This window comes from Sinocyclocheilus grahami, unplaced genomic scaffold (genome assembly GCF_001515645.1).
Source record: "Sinocyclocheilus grahami isolate Dianchi unplaced genomic scaffold, SAMN03320097.WGS_v1.1 scaffold306.1, whole genome shotgun sequence".
NCBI lineage: Eukaryota > Metazoa > Chordata > Actinopteri > Cypriniformes > Cyprinidae > Sinocyclocheilus > Sinocyclocheilus grahami.
The window spans coordinates 919,541-938,296 of NW_015505485.1; the positions used below are offsets into that span (position 1 = coordinate 919,541).

Sequence of the window (18,756 nt, forward strand, 5' to 3'; positions counted from 1 at the left end):
GCGTTTATCGTTATTGATAAGTCAGAGAAACTGATCCACAGTGACAGACAGACAGATGATTATATATATAGATAGATAGATATTATTTCATCGCTATTGCTATTTATGTGTTTAAAAAATAGTCACAGTCATGGTCTTGGTCTTCGGTCAAAAACGACCGACCATAGGAAATTAATGGGATATGAAAAAAAAACAAAAAATTAAAATACAGAACATTTTTGTGTGTACAAATACCCCACAATGCAGAAAAAAATTGCACAGCAATGAAGGGGTGAAACTAAAACATCTAGTGTGCAAAATCAACACACTTGTACACACACCTATGAACTTGGTGTGAATGCAACACTGCAACTATGTAAAATAAAATCAATAATTCAACTACAATGCAGTAAAAAAAGTGGACCGCAAGGAAGGGGTTACACTAAAACATCAAGAGTGTAAAACAGATACATCCACTCACACACACACTCGCATACACACACATACAGAAATATACATACTCAAATGAACTGGTATGGTTATAACCATATAGCCAAAATGAGTCAGAAGACTGAAATAAGAGGTTAAAATCAGATCAGACCCAGAAGGATTAAGCTCTGATAAAGCATTCCTGTTCATTTTTGTTACATTTTTATAGAATTTTAATGTTTTGTGTAACAAAATGCTTTCTGTGTTCAGGTTTGAATGTAGTAATAATAATGCAAAAACCTACACTTCAAATCAACATTTAAAACAGCTAAAAATATAAACCTTGACAAAAAGTAGTCTTTGAGAATGCCTTAATATACATTTAAATCCACAACCTAATAAAAGTAAACAATTATGTATAAAACAACTAGGGAATTCACAAGCCTCTCTATAGAGTCCTATACAGGAATCTAGTGGTTACACCATGAAATTACAGTTTTTCTTCTTCTTTTTTCTCTCACCAGGAGGTGCTATTTTAAAGGCATAGTCTCCATTTTAATCTGAAATACTGCATTAATTGAAAAATAATTTTCAAATTAATGATAAAATAAATAAATACATTTTTGTACCATTTTCAATGGGAAAAATTATCATAATTATTACAATTAAATTCTCTCAAATTACAAAAGAAAAAATATTATTGAACAAAAATATATTAGATTGATTTTACTGAAGAAAAAAAAAAAAAAAAAAAAAGAAGTTACATTTCAGGTGTCCGGTCACTTTTGACCACGAAGACCATGAGTGTGACTCCCAAATGAGGAACGCACAAGGGTTTTAAATTAGTCCTACGCCGATGATCTAAACCTTATATTAAGCAGAAACAATTAAATACCCACTATCAGCCGATACCTGACAAATTACAAAATAAAATAGAAACAAAACAAAAACAACAAAAAAAGATGCAGGACACATTATAATTATTATAGCTGTCTTACACCAAAAAGCTTCAAAGGAGAGCTATGCTGATGATCCCCACTAAATCTGAGACTGTGTCTGTGTGTGTGTGTGTGTGTGTTGAGGAAGGCAGATGCCGAAGGGTAGTGAGGCTACACCTCAGGGACCAACCAACATTCTCCTGGCATAACAGACTCTGAAACCCAAGCTCAAAGGAAATATTTAGAGAGAGAAACCATGGCTTTAGAGAGAGAAGCCTCAGGTTTCAGAAAAAGAGAGAGAAGTGCAGCTGTAAGAGCTTCTCTAATATGTGGCATCCATTCTCTAGGTGCCCTTGTGTGTAATGTGTATATATAATAAGCAAGTCTGCCACAGACAGTATAAGATCAGATAAGACTACTTATAAAGACTAATGAGAGGACAATGTCTCCATTTCCTCGCAAGTCATTGTCATTTCCCAGTTTCCCCCTGAGAAGCTCGGCTTAAACCCTCGCAGTCGTCCAAACAGGCCTCTGTGTTATGGCTGTGCAAGCAAACTGGACCATGATGACTCAAGAGTGTTTGCTTTGCAAGTGGGCAGAAGGCATCAGCGGGATATACAGTACATCAGCGCTTCCACACACTGCCAAGATCCAGCAGATAATGGCTGATTTAAGTGCTCTGGAAAAAACCCTTTTACTGAGATGCCTGGACTCAAGCATGTGATATCGGACATTATAAACAAGGAGCGGAAGGACATAAAGGCTGGGTTACATGTGTCATGCAATGAAGCAATGACAGATAGAAGACTGCAAGTGCATATATACACTCACAATGTATATAAAAATGCCTAGACAGACACCCACTTGCATACTACCGCCTGACAGAATCAACTGGCTATGAAAGAAAGAGAATACGGCTGTTATTTCAAACAAATGAGAAGTCCAATTGTTGGTTGACTATTTTCATGCAACATATACAGAAAAAACTGTAACAGAAACTGGGAATCAAGGAATCACAGTTATGGCATTACTTATGGCTAAGAGGCCATGCACATTTTTTCTTTTCTTTTTTTAAATTGCTTTCAAATGACCAGGACTTAAATCACATCCAAAATCAGTGTAAGATTATTACTAACAACAAATTATAAATGCCTATAAATGGCTTTTGTTACCTCAAAATCAAGAAAAAAAATAAGTTGAAATTAAGAAACAAAACCTTATGCCAAGATCACAAGAAAAGTTATTGCGAAAACAACTTATGTTCAGATAACAAGAAAAATTTTATGATCTTCTGACCACAAGAAAACAAATTATGTCAAGGTAACAAAACCTTTTTCTTTTTTTTCTTACGCTCTTGAAAAAACAAAATCAAGTTGAGGATCTCAAGAAAAATTAAAATGAACATCACAAGAGCAATTTTAGTTCTGTTGAGATCACAAGAAAATTAGGTCAAGATAGAAAAAACATCTTTTGTTAAGTTGAAATTACAATAAAATTAATTTGTGATTTAATAAAAAAAATAAAAAAAAATCACTGAGAACACAAGATTTTTTTTTTATGTTGAGAAAAACCTTTTTTAAATTTGAGATTAAAATTAAACCAAAATCTCTGAACAAAACTTTTATAAATCAAACTGTTAAGAAAATCATACTGTGATAATGACAAAACAGAAAAATATTGCTTTCAACCAATGGCATGCTAGATTCTACAAGCACAAATTCTGTGTGGCCCCGTCTACTAGCAACGAGCAGAAAGCAACTTCAGCAATTAAAAGGCTGTCAGCATAAGTTACAGTGAAGAAAACTGAATTACAAACTGTATTTGTTCATGAAACTCACTAACATTATAAAAAAAATGTCCGCTCAAGGGAAAATAAATTAAATGCTAAATAAGCAAGAAAATGGCTCCTTTACATGCAATTAAATTAAAAGACAGTGCGCTCTGTGCTTTGCAGTATCTCTATTTTTGGCCCCATTTCTTTCTGCCTTTGTACTCTTCTACAGTCTCTCCATTCTCTGGTTTATCTGCACACTATAGCTCTCTTTCATCTGCGAGCAGCAGAAGGGAATGGGGTCCTCTGCATTTATAATGTGATTATTGAGTTACTGTTCTTTGACCCGTCCCACAGTGCTTTGCATTTTCCACCACTGAGATAATGAACCCCACTCAAATGACCGGTGAAGACCTCCACCCCTCTCTCTGGGCCGGATGAGTGGGCTCCTTTATCCATCTTGATTTCCTTAATTTGTTGAATGAGTTAAACACAAAAAAACAAGAGAAGGACCGAGGCGAAGGGAGGCGCACTGTTCTAGTGTTTTCTCCTGCAATGTGAGAGCACGGCAAATCCCACCACTGCCGGACCTCCGAGCGCTCCGAGCATTCCTCCTGGTTTTCTTTTCTCGTGTTGTATAAGCATGTGCATATGCATGGGAGACCAGACGCTGACATTTCAAATGGCGGCCGTCTGCTTTATGGAACGCTCCTCTTATTCTTTGGCTCCATCTATCAGGTTAAACGGCTGTTTGACAGACTAAGAGCCGTCCGTCATCGCCTAAACTCCACCCCCCTCGCAACAGGACGGGCCCCACCCAATCAGGGGTTCCGTTGCATGTGCGCAAGCTGTGCAAATGGTTTCTAGAGCCCTTAACTTCCACAGACAACAGACAAGACCCTCCCTGCAAGGGCCAGCTGACCTGTAGGCTGTGTGTGTGTTTCAAATGGTTTCCTTCTTTTAAAGCGGATGGCTTTTGGTTTCATAGTCAACAGAATAGATTCTCCCATCAAGGAGATATTGGCCTGTACCATGTGCATGTGTGTATATGAAAGCGGGTCCTAAACCCCTGTTCTAAGTCCACGACCCTTTCCCGTCTTTTAAACGGCTCCATGTGGTGCAACCACATCTCTCTCTTACCTATAAGTTCCATCTAAGCAACACTTACAGTAGGATCCCAAAGTCTGTGACCACATTTTAAAATACATGATTTCAACCTGGAAATAAACAATTTTTCAGAAAGCTGAACATTTCAAAAAGAAATGTTAAGACAAAAAAATCAATTTGAAAGATTCTGCAATATTTCAAGGCTGCTTATCAAAAAATAAAAATCATGTGAACATGTGACTTCTTTCTACAGATGGTCAGATGTTCTCGCTTCCACTGAAGATAAAGATACTCTTCTACTATATTGGATAATCTCAAATCAGGCTGACATTAAATCATCACACTGACATTAAAGCAAAAGGGGGGCAAATCCAATATTAAAAAATATAAATTATGCTAATATTTAAAATAAATTTTTCTTTTCTTATTTTATATATATATATATATATACACATACATACATACATACATACATATATATATATATATATATACACACACACACACACACACACACACACACACATATACAGTGGGTACGGAAAGTATTCAGACCCCCTTAAATTTTTCACTCTGTTATATTGCAGCCATTTGCTAAAATCATTTAAGTTCATTTTTTTATATATATACACACACACACACAAAAACACAGATACATACATACATATTTACACTACCTTTCAAAGGTCTGGGGTTGGTGAGATAGTTTAATGTTTTTGAAAGTCTCTTATGCCTACTGCATTTATTTAATCGAAAATATTATGAAATATTACAATTTATATTAAAATTTTAAATTGGACTTTTCAGCAGCCATTACACCTGTCGTGGAGTAACGTTTGGTGCTCAAGTAACTTTTCTTAATATCAATGGGGCAATCAATGCATTCACCGCATGTTAAGTTAAAACAGGAGATAAAAACGCTTGGCAATCTGCCTTCATCAGTGTAACAATTCTTAGTTTCCCAATGATTATATAGAAAATGTCAAACATCAGGTGATCATAATCCACAGTCTCCAGTTGTTGTTGTTTTTTTTAAATTGTGGGTACAATGTTTATAAACAGCATTATTTTTGCCTGATGTGTTATTGTTCTCATTAATTCGTTTCAGATGTGGAGTGGAGTCTGTGGATTGATTATGATTTGTGGTTTTCTATATAATCATTTGAAACCAATTTTGTAGTTTATTAGCAATGTTGAAAACGGTTGTGCTGCTTAATATTTTTGTGGAAACCGTGAGAATTTTTTCAGGATCCTTTGCTGTCTGTTTTGATCAATATAATCCATTCTTACCAAATAAAATAATACATTTCTTAAAAAAAAAAAAAGTTACTGACCCCGACTTTTGAACAGTAGCATAAAAAAATACAAATGTATTATTATTATTATTAATAATAAAATAGTGTAATTATAAAAATACAACATAACACTTTTATAAGAGCTCCAGTCTTTTGGGCCCCACTATATCACTTTATTCCTTTCTTTCAGAGAAATATGAGAGAGCAAAGACAGAAACCGGAGGGGAACGGTTTTGGTGAAAACCCAAAACAAAATCTATAACTGATCTGGAAGAGAGTCACATTGGGAATTATGTCACATGCTTTCATGTACCGGGGGCCTGAAGCGATCCGTCAGCTGTCATGTCTTTTCATCTCTTCTCTGAGCTTGAATTACAAATGGTGACATGTAACTGGTTTTTCAAATAAACATACACCTCCGTCTCAATACTCACATCCAGGGTGTCCTCGTTTATCACCAGCAGGCCCATGTTCTTCGTGAGCAGTTTGCAGGAGTGTCCTACAGGAAAAAACAAAATAAGATAAAAAATAACTCATTACTTAAACCTCTCACTAAGCCTGTTTGTGGGGAAAAAACGCCTTGCTTGGCATTTGAAAAAATTACGAATGGTTCGCCGCAACTTAGTATTTTAGCAAAACATCAACATTATAAAGATATATGATGTGTAACTACAGCATCGGATGAAAGAAATGACTAATTGAGGAGTGAAAAGCACATTTTGTGATTAAAGTTTACAGCAGACCTGAGTTTAAGACTCCCAGGCCGCATTGGTTTTAACGTGCCTCTCCTCTTTTCGTATGAGATCACAACTGGAAGGTTGACAGCGGGCTCTCTCAACCCGATAAAAACACACAACATCCCATCATCCATCAGGATGTGTCTAAACAACATAAAGGGCAGGACAAGCCCATTTGCTGTTTAATAGGTTACCGACACCGCAGTATTTGAGGAGTGATGTCCGTGGGGAACGGTTTGTGTGCGCGCGCTGGAAAGAATCACCGGGACACTAGTTTTAAATAAAAGTTACCATAAAAGACAAGAATTGCCCAAAAGCAGTAGTTATATTAAATTACAGTAATTACATATCAGATAGACCTGCTATATTTATCCTAGCAATAATATTTCAAAAATCGATAATTGTTGGTGCTGTAAAACATTACATTATACCTGTTTTTTGTTGTTGTTGTAGTAAAACTCATTACTTCGCATAACAATACTAGTTATTATAAAAGGATAATGATTTACACTATTTAATGTTTAGCATATGATTCAATGCCAATAGCGACACCGTACGAAACTGCAAAAATAATTTCCAAAACAGGTTTCCCAAACCCTAAGGCCCCAAATTCAAGCCCTAGTAGTGGGATCATTCGGGAAGTCAACTTATGAATAGTAGCCTTGTAGCTAACTTTGCCCACATTTTAACAGAAAGAAAAAAAGAAAAAGAAAAAAAACCAAGACGACACACTTCACCCTTAAGTAAACGTGACTGTGCCATTACAAAACTGTGACCAAATTCAACAAGAGCATGAATGAGTATGCATTTGTGTGCCGGTGTCCTGCCCTGTCATTCCTGTTTTTAAGTGCTTCTGTTGATTTCAAACTTGCATATTCACTCAAATTTCCTGGCTGTGTGGAAAACAGATTTGGTTTCCTGACAGGGACCCAAACCTTGACATATTTCCACAGCTTCATCTTGACCGCTGGCAGTCTAATGTCACCTCATCCTTCTTCAACTTGGTTAAACTAAAAGCGACAGATTTTCACTGTGACACCTGCATTACGCAGCATAACTCTGTATGAATCTGTAAAGGAGGCACTGAGGTTACAATCAGCGGTTGCATTGGCTCCGCGCTACTGCAGGGTGGGTTTTCATTCGGTCTGTTGGCAGTGGCTGTGGGTTAGAAGAGGGCATGTTGAGTTGTTTGCGTTGGCCGCATGCTGTTTGTTTGGGCTTTAATCTTGAGGCTTTACAGTGGCACCCAGTGGCCAGGATCAACAGCCCAGCTGTAGAGGCACAGTGTGGATAGCTCGTCTGTCCTCAATCCAACTTTCTGCTTAATGGTCTGATACATTAATAAGGCCGTCAGAGGGCTAGTGTGGATAGAAGTACTGGAGCGGTTTCGCTTACTATGTAAAAGAGGCGGCCAAACAACTCGAAGTGCCCACTAACCTGAGATTAAACTGCGCTCGACTTCACAGTGCTAGGGTTCACTTCACTCCTGATAGCTTTTCATATGTTTTTGGAGAGTGCAAGTGTGGGAAATGAAGAACCCTTATATGCTGTGGTTTTAATGTATGCATTCATGATTTCAAGTGATAAAAAAAACTTAAAGGCCTTTGTTTTTTTATTTTGTACTGTTCTTTGAGGTCCACTTATAATGTTATCAAGATTTTTACATAAAAAAACATCATAATTTAGAAGTAATAGGCTATTTTCTGTCCTGTTTTGACCCCCTCTCATCGGAACGTTCTGTTTGAATAGGCGTGGCAGATTGTAGACTCAGAAGTAAACGCCCACTGCTATGATTGGCTAGCAGTTGTGTATGTTTGATAGCCTACATCCTTCATAGATGGATGCTGTGATTTAGGATAAAAACGCATAAATACTCCGTACATATCAAACGATCTGTAATAACAGACAAAGCAATAGTGACCACACAATAAAAACAGTTACTCACACTTGTGTGCTGCAACATTACTGTTGGATCCAATATAGCTGCACAATAAACAGGCAGAGATGTCGAAGCAGGCGTTGAACTTCTGCGGAGGTGGTGTTTAGCCACACTATTGTCATAAAGTGGCACATTCCACAACCTGTCGTTTGGGCAGTATATAAGCTGTTTTTAGACTAACAAGAAAGTTTTGAGTTCTGAAACTTACAGGATGTTTTTATAGTACAATGACCTCTTATATGTCAAAAGATCGATGGAATTTTGATTTCTCAGTTCATGACCCCTTTAATTACTTTCCACTATGTTATTGTAAAACAAAACAAAACAAAGTTATGAAGAACAGTCTAGTTCAGTCGTTTTCAAACTGGGATAAATTGAAAACAATAATAATAATAATGATTTTTTTTTTCATTCACATTCCACAAATGTAAAATTTTACTTTACTTAAACAAAAAAATTGCATAGTGAAGCACTGTCTAGTCCAGTGGTCCATAATAAATTGAGAAAATCGGAACGTTCTGTTTGAATAGGCGTGGCAGATTGTAGACTCAGAAGTAAACGCCCACTGCTATGATTGGCTAGCAGTTGTGTATGTTTGATAGCCTACATCCTTCATAGATGGATGCTGTGATTTAGGATAAAAACGCATAAATACTCCGTACATATCAAACGATCTGTAATAACAGACAAAGCAATAGTGACCACACAATAAAAACAGTTACTCACACTTGTGTGCTGCAACATTACTGTTGGATCCAATATAGCTGCACAATAAACAGGCTAAACAGGCAGAGATGTCGAAGCAGGCGTTGAACTTCTGCGGAGGTGGTGTTTAGCCACACTATTGTCATAAAGTGGCACATTCCACAACCTGTCGTTTGGGCAGTATATAAGCTGTTTTTAGACTAACAAGAAAGTTTTGAGTTCTGAAACTTACAGGATGTTTTTAAAGCACAATGACCTCTTATATGTCAAAAGATCGAGGGAATTTTGATTTCTCAGTTCATGACCCCTTTAATTACTTTCCACTATGTTATTGTAAAACAAAACAAAGTTATGAAGAACAGTCTAGTTCAGTCGTTTTCAAACTGGGATAAATTGAAAACAATAATAATAATAATAATGATTTTTTTTTTCATTCACATTCCACAAATGTAAAATTTTACTTTACTTAAACTTAAAAATTGCATAGTGAAGCACTGTCTAGTCCAGTGGTCCATAATAAATTGAGAAAAAAATATAATAATAATAAATATATTATCAAAATGTCTTTTTAAGACCGGTAAAGTCAGCGTGTGCATAAATTAAATCAAACTGCGTTTAATGTATTTTTGCCTATTCATGTTCATCAATTGTTTTTTTTTAAACTTCTGTGCTTAAGATACATGCCAACTTAATAAAAGTTTCAAGTTTGTTTATTTATACAGTATAGCACATTTAAAAACAGCAAACACGGCTGTCCAAAGTGCTGAATTAAACATAAAACGAAAGCACAGGGCAAACCACACATTCATGACAAAAGCTCACAACGAATTGAAAGCCAAAGAAAAAAAAAAAGGATTTAAGAGATGATTTAAAAGCAATTAAAGACCGATCTGTGCCGAAAGGTTAATGCTTTCCAGATATTTAAACAATTTGATTCAGTACAATGTAGTAAAGTCAGCGTGTGCATAAATTAAATCAAACTGCGTTTAATGTATTTTTGCCTATTCATGTTCATCAATTGTTTTTTTTTAAACTTCTGTGCTTAAGATACATGCCAACTTAATAAAAGTTTCAAGTTTGTTTATTTATACAGTATAGCACATTTAAAAACAGCAAACACGGCTGTCCAAAGTGCTGAATTAAACATAAAACGAAAGCACAGGGCAAACCACACATTCATGACAAAAGCTCACAACGAATTGAAAGCCAAAGAAAAAAAAAAAAGGTTTTAAGAGATTATTTAAAAGCAATTAAAGACCGATCTGTGCCGAAAGGTTAATGCTTTCCAGATATTTAAACAATTTGATTCAGTACAATGTACTCGTCTCTCCCTCTGTGAACGTACACAATAAGAAGAAACAATCTAAAATGCTTTGAAACTTCATACTACTCAAAACTTAATGCGATATGGTGATTTAAAAGCTCACACTTTACTTTGACGAGTCGCTCCAGCGCACACGCGCTTCAGATGAGCAACGCAATCAATCCCATAAAGCCCCTTTTACACAGGATACAGCAAGCGGTGAAAACACTGTGCGCAGCCGCTTTCTCTCATTTTGGACACGTTTTGTACAGTCAAGGCAGTGCTCGTGTCATGGACTCGAGGCGGACGTTGCCATAGTAATCATAAAGCGTGACAAAATGTCTATTCACTTAAAGGGATAGTTCACCCAAAAATTAAAATTCTGTCATCATTTACTCACCCTCATGTTGTTATAAACCTGTATGAGTTGCTTTCTTATGTTGAACACAAAAGAAGATATTGACTTCCATAGTAGGAAAAAAAATTACTATGGAAGTCAATGGCAACCACCAACTGTTTGATTACCAGCAATCTTCAAAATATCTTCTTTTGTGTTCAACATAAGAAAGCAACTCGTACAGGTTTGGAACGACATGAGGGTGAGTAAATGATGACAGAATTTTCATTTTTGGATGAACTATCCCTTTAAGTCAGCTCATCCAAAAAACTTTAAGCTGACCCACTTTCATGTTGTTCTCGCACGTCAAGCACGCTTTTAAACGTCCGTGCGCTGTAGGGTGTGCATTATTATTATTTCCCATTTCATATTTTATTGTTATTTCCAATAACACTTCCCGTGTCTTGTTTTTTTAAATGCAAAAACCATACGGTCTATGGCAAAAACGCCTTCTCTGTGAATAGCCGTTTAGGACTCAGCTCATCTACAGGTATTTCCCTAAACAACCACAGGTCAGATTTTCTGGCACAGAATGAGAGTTTATTAAATCATGAACATGATAATTTATTTTTGCTAATTATTTTAGTTTGTTTTTCCAGTTACTGTTTTTAGTTTGGTTTAGTTTTTCATTTATTTTCAATTGTAATTTTATTTCGGTTTATGAAAGTTTTTTGACCAATAGTTTTAGTCTTCGTTTCAGTTTTCGTTTACAAAAATAACCTTGCCTCAGACACCTTTTAACGATGCTGGCAAAGGATTCTTGGAACCTAAAGTAGCTGGAAGACTCTTGTCTCTTGTCATCCAAAAATCTAAATATACAAAGTAAACACAGACACGGGGTGTCTTTATTTTAGAGTGCATGCCGGCCAAGTGGACATCCAGTAAAAATCCCTTCCCAGGGCTCCAGACTCATTCTTCCCACTGGTCGCTCTTTTGCGACTAACTTTCTCAGTTGGTCACACGAGCACATGATTTGGTCGCAATTTTTAGCGCTACAACATGGGATTAATCAATGCATGTTTTTTTCATAGTTTATAGTTGTATGAAAGTAAACACAGACATGGGGTGTCTTTATTTTAGAGTCCAAGTGGACGTCCAGTAAAAATCCCTTCCCAGGGCTCCAGACTCATTCTTCCCACTGGTCGCTCTTTTGCGACTAACTTTCTCAGTTGGTCACACGAGCACATGATTTGGTTGCAATTTTTAGCACTACAACATGGGATTAATCAATGCATGTTTTTTTCATAGTTTATAGTTGTATGAAAAACGAAAGTGGTTCTTTTTCATCAGTAGTATTATTTGTGATTTGAATTTTGTGAATGGGAGTTCCTCTTTTGCTGTGTTATAAGCCGGGCTTGGGGTGCTCGAATTCGCAATCGTCACATTTTACGAGAAAAGATAATTGTCTGTTTTGCTTACATACATCTACACACCTTTCACTTTTTAAGACTAAAACAAAAGATGGATTCATTGTTAAATGTAAAAAGCACCACAACAATAAAACCGTAAGATACAATGACAAACTAGCTTTATTAAAGCTGCAGTCCATAAATTTTGCCTCTTTGTCGCCATCTCTGTTTGCAAACCTGGAATTGCAGTTCCTTGCGGAATTATCTTCCTTGCTTGGGTTGTACTCTGGCACGGCTCCAGCGCGGATTAATCTAATGTTTTGAGGAGTATGTGTGGCAGTCAGTCACCGCACCGGTGTGGATATTTACTGTACTTCGCAATCACAGATTCTAGCCTACGTTTTAGGAATATGACCCAAATAAGAATTTTCACCGGATATTGTCATCTGAAGTAGTAACAAGTCACGTTTGTTCAGACCAACTGAGGAAAAAAGCATTAAAATAAATCGTGCCACCAATGGTGATATAATCTAACGATCGATTAGCTCATATCACATCAAACAGTGCAAATTATTATTATTGTTATACTTTATTCTCAGATTATTAATGTTAACAATATCAGCAATGCGGGACTATGAGTATAGTGTGTGTGTGTGTGTGTGTGTGTGTGTGTGTATAGAGTTCAATTTCTGTACAGTCTAATCTCTAATTGTCATACCATTCGAATTTCATACCAATAAATTATTTTAACCCAAAAAGCAAACTATGCTCCCTTAGAACTGGTTGTCTTTAAAATACAAATATTGTGTAATCCCAGGCTATCTGTAATCAGAAGCACATTTAAAACTGGAATATAACAATTTAATTTCACATAATCCTTTCTGGATTACAATCCACCATCGAAATTATATATTTAATTATTCCAGCTGCTGTGAGAAAAGGCTACATACCATTCGAATTTCATACCAATAAATTATTTTAACCCAAAAAGCAAACTATGCTCCCTTAGAACTGGTTGTCTTTAAAATACAAATCTTGTGTAATCCCAGGCTATCTGTAATCAGAAGCACATTTAAAACTGGAATATAACAATTTCATTTCACATAATCCTTTCTGGATTACAATCCGCCATCGAAATTATATATTTAATTATTCCAGCTGCTGTGAGAAAAGACTATAAACGATCCTCCACCTGCAGGATCCTCACATGCGATAGCCTAGTAGTAGCCTTTATGTTTACAGAAGTGACGTAATGACGCAGCAGCATGCTCGAATTTCCCGGAATATAACAATTTCATTTCACATAATCCTTTCTGGATTACAATCCGCCATCGAAATTATATATTTAATTATTCCAGCTGCTGTGAGAAAAGACTATAAACGATCCTCCACCTGCAGGATCCTCACATGCGATAGCCTAGTAGCCGGGACAACTTCTTTATGTTTACAGAAGTGACGTAATGACGCAGCAGCATGCTCGAATTTCCCGTGAAAACCTACCCGTACCACTCAAATTAGAAAACATTATTATAAGATAACCGTTGTGAATCGGGCTAAAGTAAGGCGATAGTTCTGAACACTGGCTGGTTATGTACTTGCTCAAATATTTATTTTGGAGAATTTTTAACCCAAAAAAAAGCACTGCAGCTTTAACAAAAACTAATAAGATGAGGCATACACCACATGCTGCATTATATACGGACTAATGAATTACAGAACGTTTAGCAAACACTGAAGAATAAAAAATAAAAATAAATAAATAAATAAATAAAATAAAATAAAAGAGAGCCTCCATAGCGTATGGTGAGGTAAACAGCAAAGATAACATGCTTTTTAAAACAAAAACAAAAAGAAAAGTAAAACTAAACTTGCTGTCGGTGATAGTGCTTGCATATTTTTCCCCCCACATGAATACCAACATGTTCACCTTCTCTGGTTTAAGAAGCGGTATTTTACTTTACTATAGCTTGAAAACAATTAATTGTTTCCTCAACATTCACATCCTTTTTGCTGTGCGCACCTTCGTGCTCCTGCTGACGCGGCAAGTATAAATCAGGCTCTACACTCAAGCACTGCGCAGTTCAAACGAGTAGCGCAGTTTCGTTTGCCGTTTGATGTTTCTCATATGCAACAGAAATGGCAGCGCTTATGAGTTGAACAATGCGGTGGTTGCGCCAGTGCGACCGCACACAATTTAGTCGCACAGTCAGAAAAAATGGTAGCAAATTGCGACCATTTGGTCGCAGTCTGGAGCCCTGCTTCCTCTCTGAGCGTGTACATTTTCAAGCCGCGGCACAGCTGGCAGGTGGGCACAATGGGCTGATTCAGGATTCTGGATCTCTGTTAGGATCTGTTTTTCTGACTGTAGCATTTAACACGAGATCTGTTGGAAAGCCACACTAGTAGTCACGTAGCTGACTAATACGAGACGCCACATCACAGGGAAACAGGAGGAGGGACCGTGGTCTGTTTTGAGAGCTGGTGGTTTTTGCAGGGACAGATTAGAGCTGAGCAGGTCGAGGACACGTGTGTTACATCAGCTTTCAGATGAGGAAAGAAACCAAACACCTTATACCTGAGCGACAGCCGGTCAGGAAGAGCTATGTTTGTTTAAGTGTAAGAGCGAGAGAGGTCTGGGTAGGAATTTGTATACTTTTGATCATTTAAATTAGGGAGAGAAATTCTCACTGGTTAATGTCAATATATAAGGAAAAAACCCCGATGCATCTCATCTGTAAGCAGTGTTGGGCAAGTTACTCTGAAAATGTAAATCAAATTACTGATTACGGATTACTCCTTTTAAAAGTAATCACGTTACTGTTCTGATTACTTTATTTAAAAAGTAATTAGTAACATTACTAGTTACGTTACTTTTTTCTCCATTAAAAATATGAAATCCCAGCATACACACCCCAATAAATATTTGTTATTAAAGTATCAACATTCACAGAACACTGTTATTTTTAACTAAAACAAGCGGCTGCTGCGTGCATGGTTTGGCATGGCAGAATGCCAGCAAAGAGCGCTGCATTTATAATCTCTAAAAGACATCTCAGTTCATCGCAATCTCACAAATCTCTGTTATAACACAATAAATAAATGCATAATGAATTTTTCATAATGTCTATAATTCGTGTGTTATAATGAGAATTCGTGAACACGCAAATTTCAGCACTGCATTGCTCAACGCTGCAAACACGTGTTATAGCCTAAATAGAAACTCTGCATGCACCTGTTGATCGTTTATATTTTATATTAGTTCATGTTGCTTTTGTGCAATAGATGAATAACAATTTATTTGTTTTAGATATTTTATGTTTAGATATTTCTATTTTGCGGGAGTCCCGTGAATCATTTTATTCTCCCGCATCCCTCACACACACACACACACACACACACACACACACACACACGTGTGTCTACCCGCTTGCACCTGCACTCGCCCATCTTATACCGCGCACTCTGTTGCGTTGGGTCTCGCAGGAGAGCAGGTCTCTAATCCACTGGCACTTGACTCGACAGTGCGTGTGCTACATCCTTTTTACAATCTCTAGATTATAAATCACTGCATTCTGTCAGCAATGTAACGCGGCAGTAACGTATAGAGACTTTGGCTTGTAACTATACTCTAATTACTATTTTGAAAATTATAACACGTTAAATTACGCCGTTACTAAAAAAGTAATCAAATTACAGTAACACGTTACTAAGTAATGCGTTACTGCCCAACACTGTCTGTAGGAACTAAAATAAGAAAAATGAAGGTAAAAAAATTAAGATAACATGACTGGGATAGCAGTTAGCATGGCATAACATGTTCTTATATGTCTCTATGTCACTCATGTGGACGTCCACATGCTGTCCACTTCCCCTTCATCTCCACATCAAAGTGTATATTCATACAAACAATCTTTATATGTTTTTCTCTCACCTATGTTGATGGCGGTCTCCTGTTTGTCTCCAGTCAGGATCCAGATCTTAATGTCGGCTTTCATGAGGGTCTCGATGGTTTCAGGTACTTTGTCTTGAAGTTTGTCTTCAATTGCAGTGGCCCCCAACAACTGCAAGTTCTGCAGAGAAACAGACAAAAAATATATTAATAATAATAAAAATAAATAAATAAATTAGAAAGCTTTTCCCAAATGATTCCTGTTTGTAAACAGATTAAAGAAAGATATAATGTATAATCAGCCAGTCATTATTAGAAAATAAACCCCGACGTGGTGATTATTTTGGGATAATGACCAGCTGATTTTACAATATTCCTTTTTTTACAGCTACTATTCACAGCTACTTTTCAATTAAACACATATGAACATGAATATATTATAAACAGTGAGTTGAGAGACTGTGAAGTGATACGAGAGACTAGTACAGCTCCAGGCCATCCTTTATATTCTATTGTACCTTAAACTGCACAAAAACAGGAAATAAGTGTGCTGAGCTGTATTAATAACTCTTGTTGGTGCTTTCCTACAGTCAGCTGATTATCCTTACAGTTAGTTGCTAATGTAGGACCAGATGGGAATTTGAGAAAAATCATCTCATTCTTGGATCACAAAGTTGTGTATGTTTGTGTATATGCGAGAGACAGGAGGAGACAGAGAGACAGAGACAGAGAGAGAAAGAGAGAGCGTGGACTGTTAATGTGTTTTTCTCAGGAAGCCCCTGTCCCTTTGACCAGCCATGATCCTATTTGGAGCGGACATAATTTTGACAGGACCCCATAGAGGAAACTCAGCTGCACCAAAGAGAGAGAGAGAAGGGAAAAAAAAAGGAAAGAAAAAAGGGCGCGCAAATGTCCTCCTCTAAGCTGATCAGTAACGTGGTGAGCAGAAGTCTCAAGCAGGGGCTCGGATGTGATACAACCTTTACTTAATATCATGCTCTAATTCTTTTTTTTGTTTGTTTGTTTTAAGGGCACAAATATGTAAAATCTGATATAATTTAAATGTAAAATGAGAGCTGACACTCTTTTTGGCATTTGAAAACACATGAATCAGAATAATTAATTAATTATTTAAGGGGTAAGGCAATTGCAGAACTTTGGGAATAACGACCATTAAACTACTGACATTTCTACAGGATTCTGTGTGCTTAGTTATGCTCAAAAACAAAATTATTGTTAGTTCAAGACCCTCCAAAATCTCTTAAGTAATTTTATCATAAATGTGAATTCAAGATACATACACTACCAGTCAAAAGTTTAGGGCATGTAAGATTTAAATTTTTTTTTGGAAAAATTATTAATTTTATTTAGCAAGAATGCTTTAAATTGATCAAAAGTGACGGTTAAGATGTTTATAATGTTATGCAAAATGCTTTCTATTTTGAATTAAAACTGTTAGTTTGAACAGCATTAATAATAAGCTTTTCCACAAAATTAATAAGCAGCACCAGAAGAAGAAGAAGAAGTAGTTTTTGAGCAGCAAATCAGCATATTAGATTGATTTCTGAAGGATCGTGTGACACTGAAAACCGCAGTAACGATGCTGAAAATTAAATTATTTTTTTTACAACATTAAATAAAAATATTTATTAAACAAGTTTTTTTATTTTAATATATATTAAAAGCTAGTAAAATTATAGTATCGCACAATATTACTGTTTTTACTGTATATTTGATCAAATAAATGCAGCCTTGGTGAGCATAAACTTAAAAAAAAAAACATTAAAACAAATCTTACCAAATGTATTGTACAAAAAAAATATATATATTTTGAGTGTGATGTGAATATGTAATCCAATCATCTATTAATAAAGATTTTTTTTTTAATTTTATGTGCCCTAGAAGGCAATGTGTTTTTTAACCTACTGACGATTTGCCGATTATTTACATTTTACCTATTAAGAGTACTGTATATTTGATCAAATAAATGCAGCCTTGGTGAGCATAAGAAACTAAAAAAAAAAAACATTAAAACAAATCTTACCAAATGTATTGTACAAAAAAATATATATATATTTTGAGTGTGATGTGAATATGTAATCCAATCATCTATTAATAAAGATTTTTTTTTAAATTTTATGTGCCCTAGAAGGCAATGTGTTTTTTAACCTACTGACGATTTGCCGATTATTTACATTTTACCTATTAAGAGTCAAGAGAGATTTAATGTCAGTTACATTCATATAAATATATACAGAAAGATGATATAATGTTCCCTTGAGACCCATCATGCTAAAATGGCCAGTGCAAAAAAGGTGCAACAAAGTAAACAAGGCAATAAAATAGACAATAAATAAAACATTTGTGCAACAAACCATTTGAAAGCCTTAAAGGGATCATATGATGCGAATTCAAGTTTTTCTCTCTTTGGAGTGTTACAAGCTCTTGGTGCATAAAGAAGATCTGTAAAGTTGCAAAGACTAAAGTCTCAAATCCAAAGAGATATTCTTTATAAAAGTTAAGAGTCAACCACGCCTACCTAAAACGGCTCGTTCTAACACGCCCCCACATGTCTACGTCACGATGTGGGAAGATTTGCATAACACCGCCCAAATGTGCACGCAAAGAAAGGCGGTGTAACTTTTATTCTCACTGTAGTATTGTTGTTGCTGCCATGTCGTGAAGACGCTGTGTGTTTCATTGTGAAAGCGAAACTACTTTGTTTGGCCTTCCAAAAGAGGATGATATCCGGAGTCCAGCCCGGCGTTGTCACATGTGGTTGACACAAACCCACCGGCCTCTCCTTCGTCGAATCCTTCGACTCACTCTAGGCCTCTGGCCTCCGCTCACTCTAGCCCGCCGTGTGTGACGCTGTGTGTTTCATTGTGAAAGCGAAACCACTTTGTTTGGCCTTCCAA

General features: G+C 36.3%; 1 protein-coding gene across 1 annotated transcript in view; it reads right to left on the minus strand.

Annotated features, from left to right (window-relative positions):
* LOC107601453 (probable phospholipid-transporting ATPase IA) overlaps nucleotides 1-18,756 on the minus strand; it is a 143,000-nt gene that overhangs the window by 58,115 nt on the left and 66,129 nt on the right. Inside the window, exons 23-24 of the mRNA XM_016293637.1 lie at nucleotides 15,881-16,019; nucleotides 5,954-6,018 (exon numbers count right to left, since the gene is read on the minus strand). Coding sequence (XP_016149123.1) covers nucleotides 5,954-6,018; nucleotides 15,881-16,019 — 204 coding nt within the window. The remainder of the gene's footprint in view (nucleotides 1-5,953; nucleotides 6,019-15,880; nucleotides 16,020-18,756) is intronic.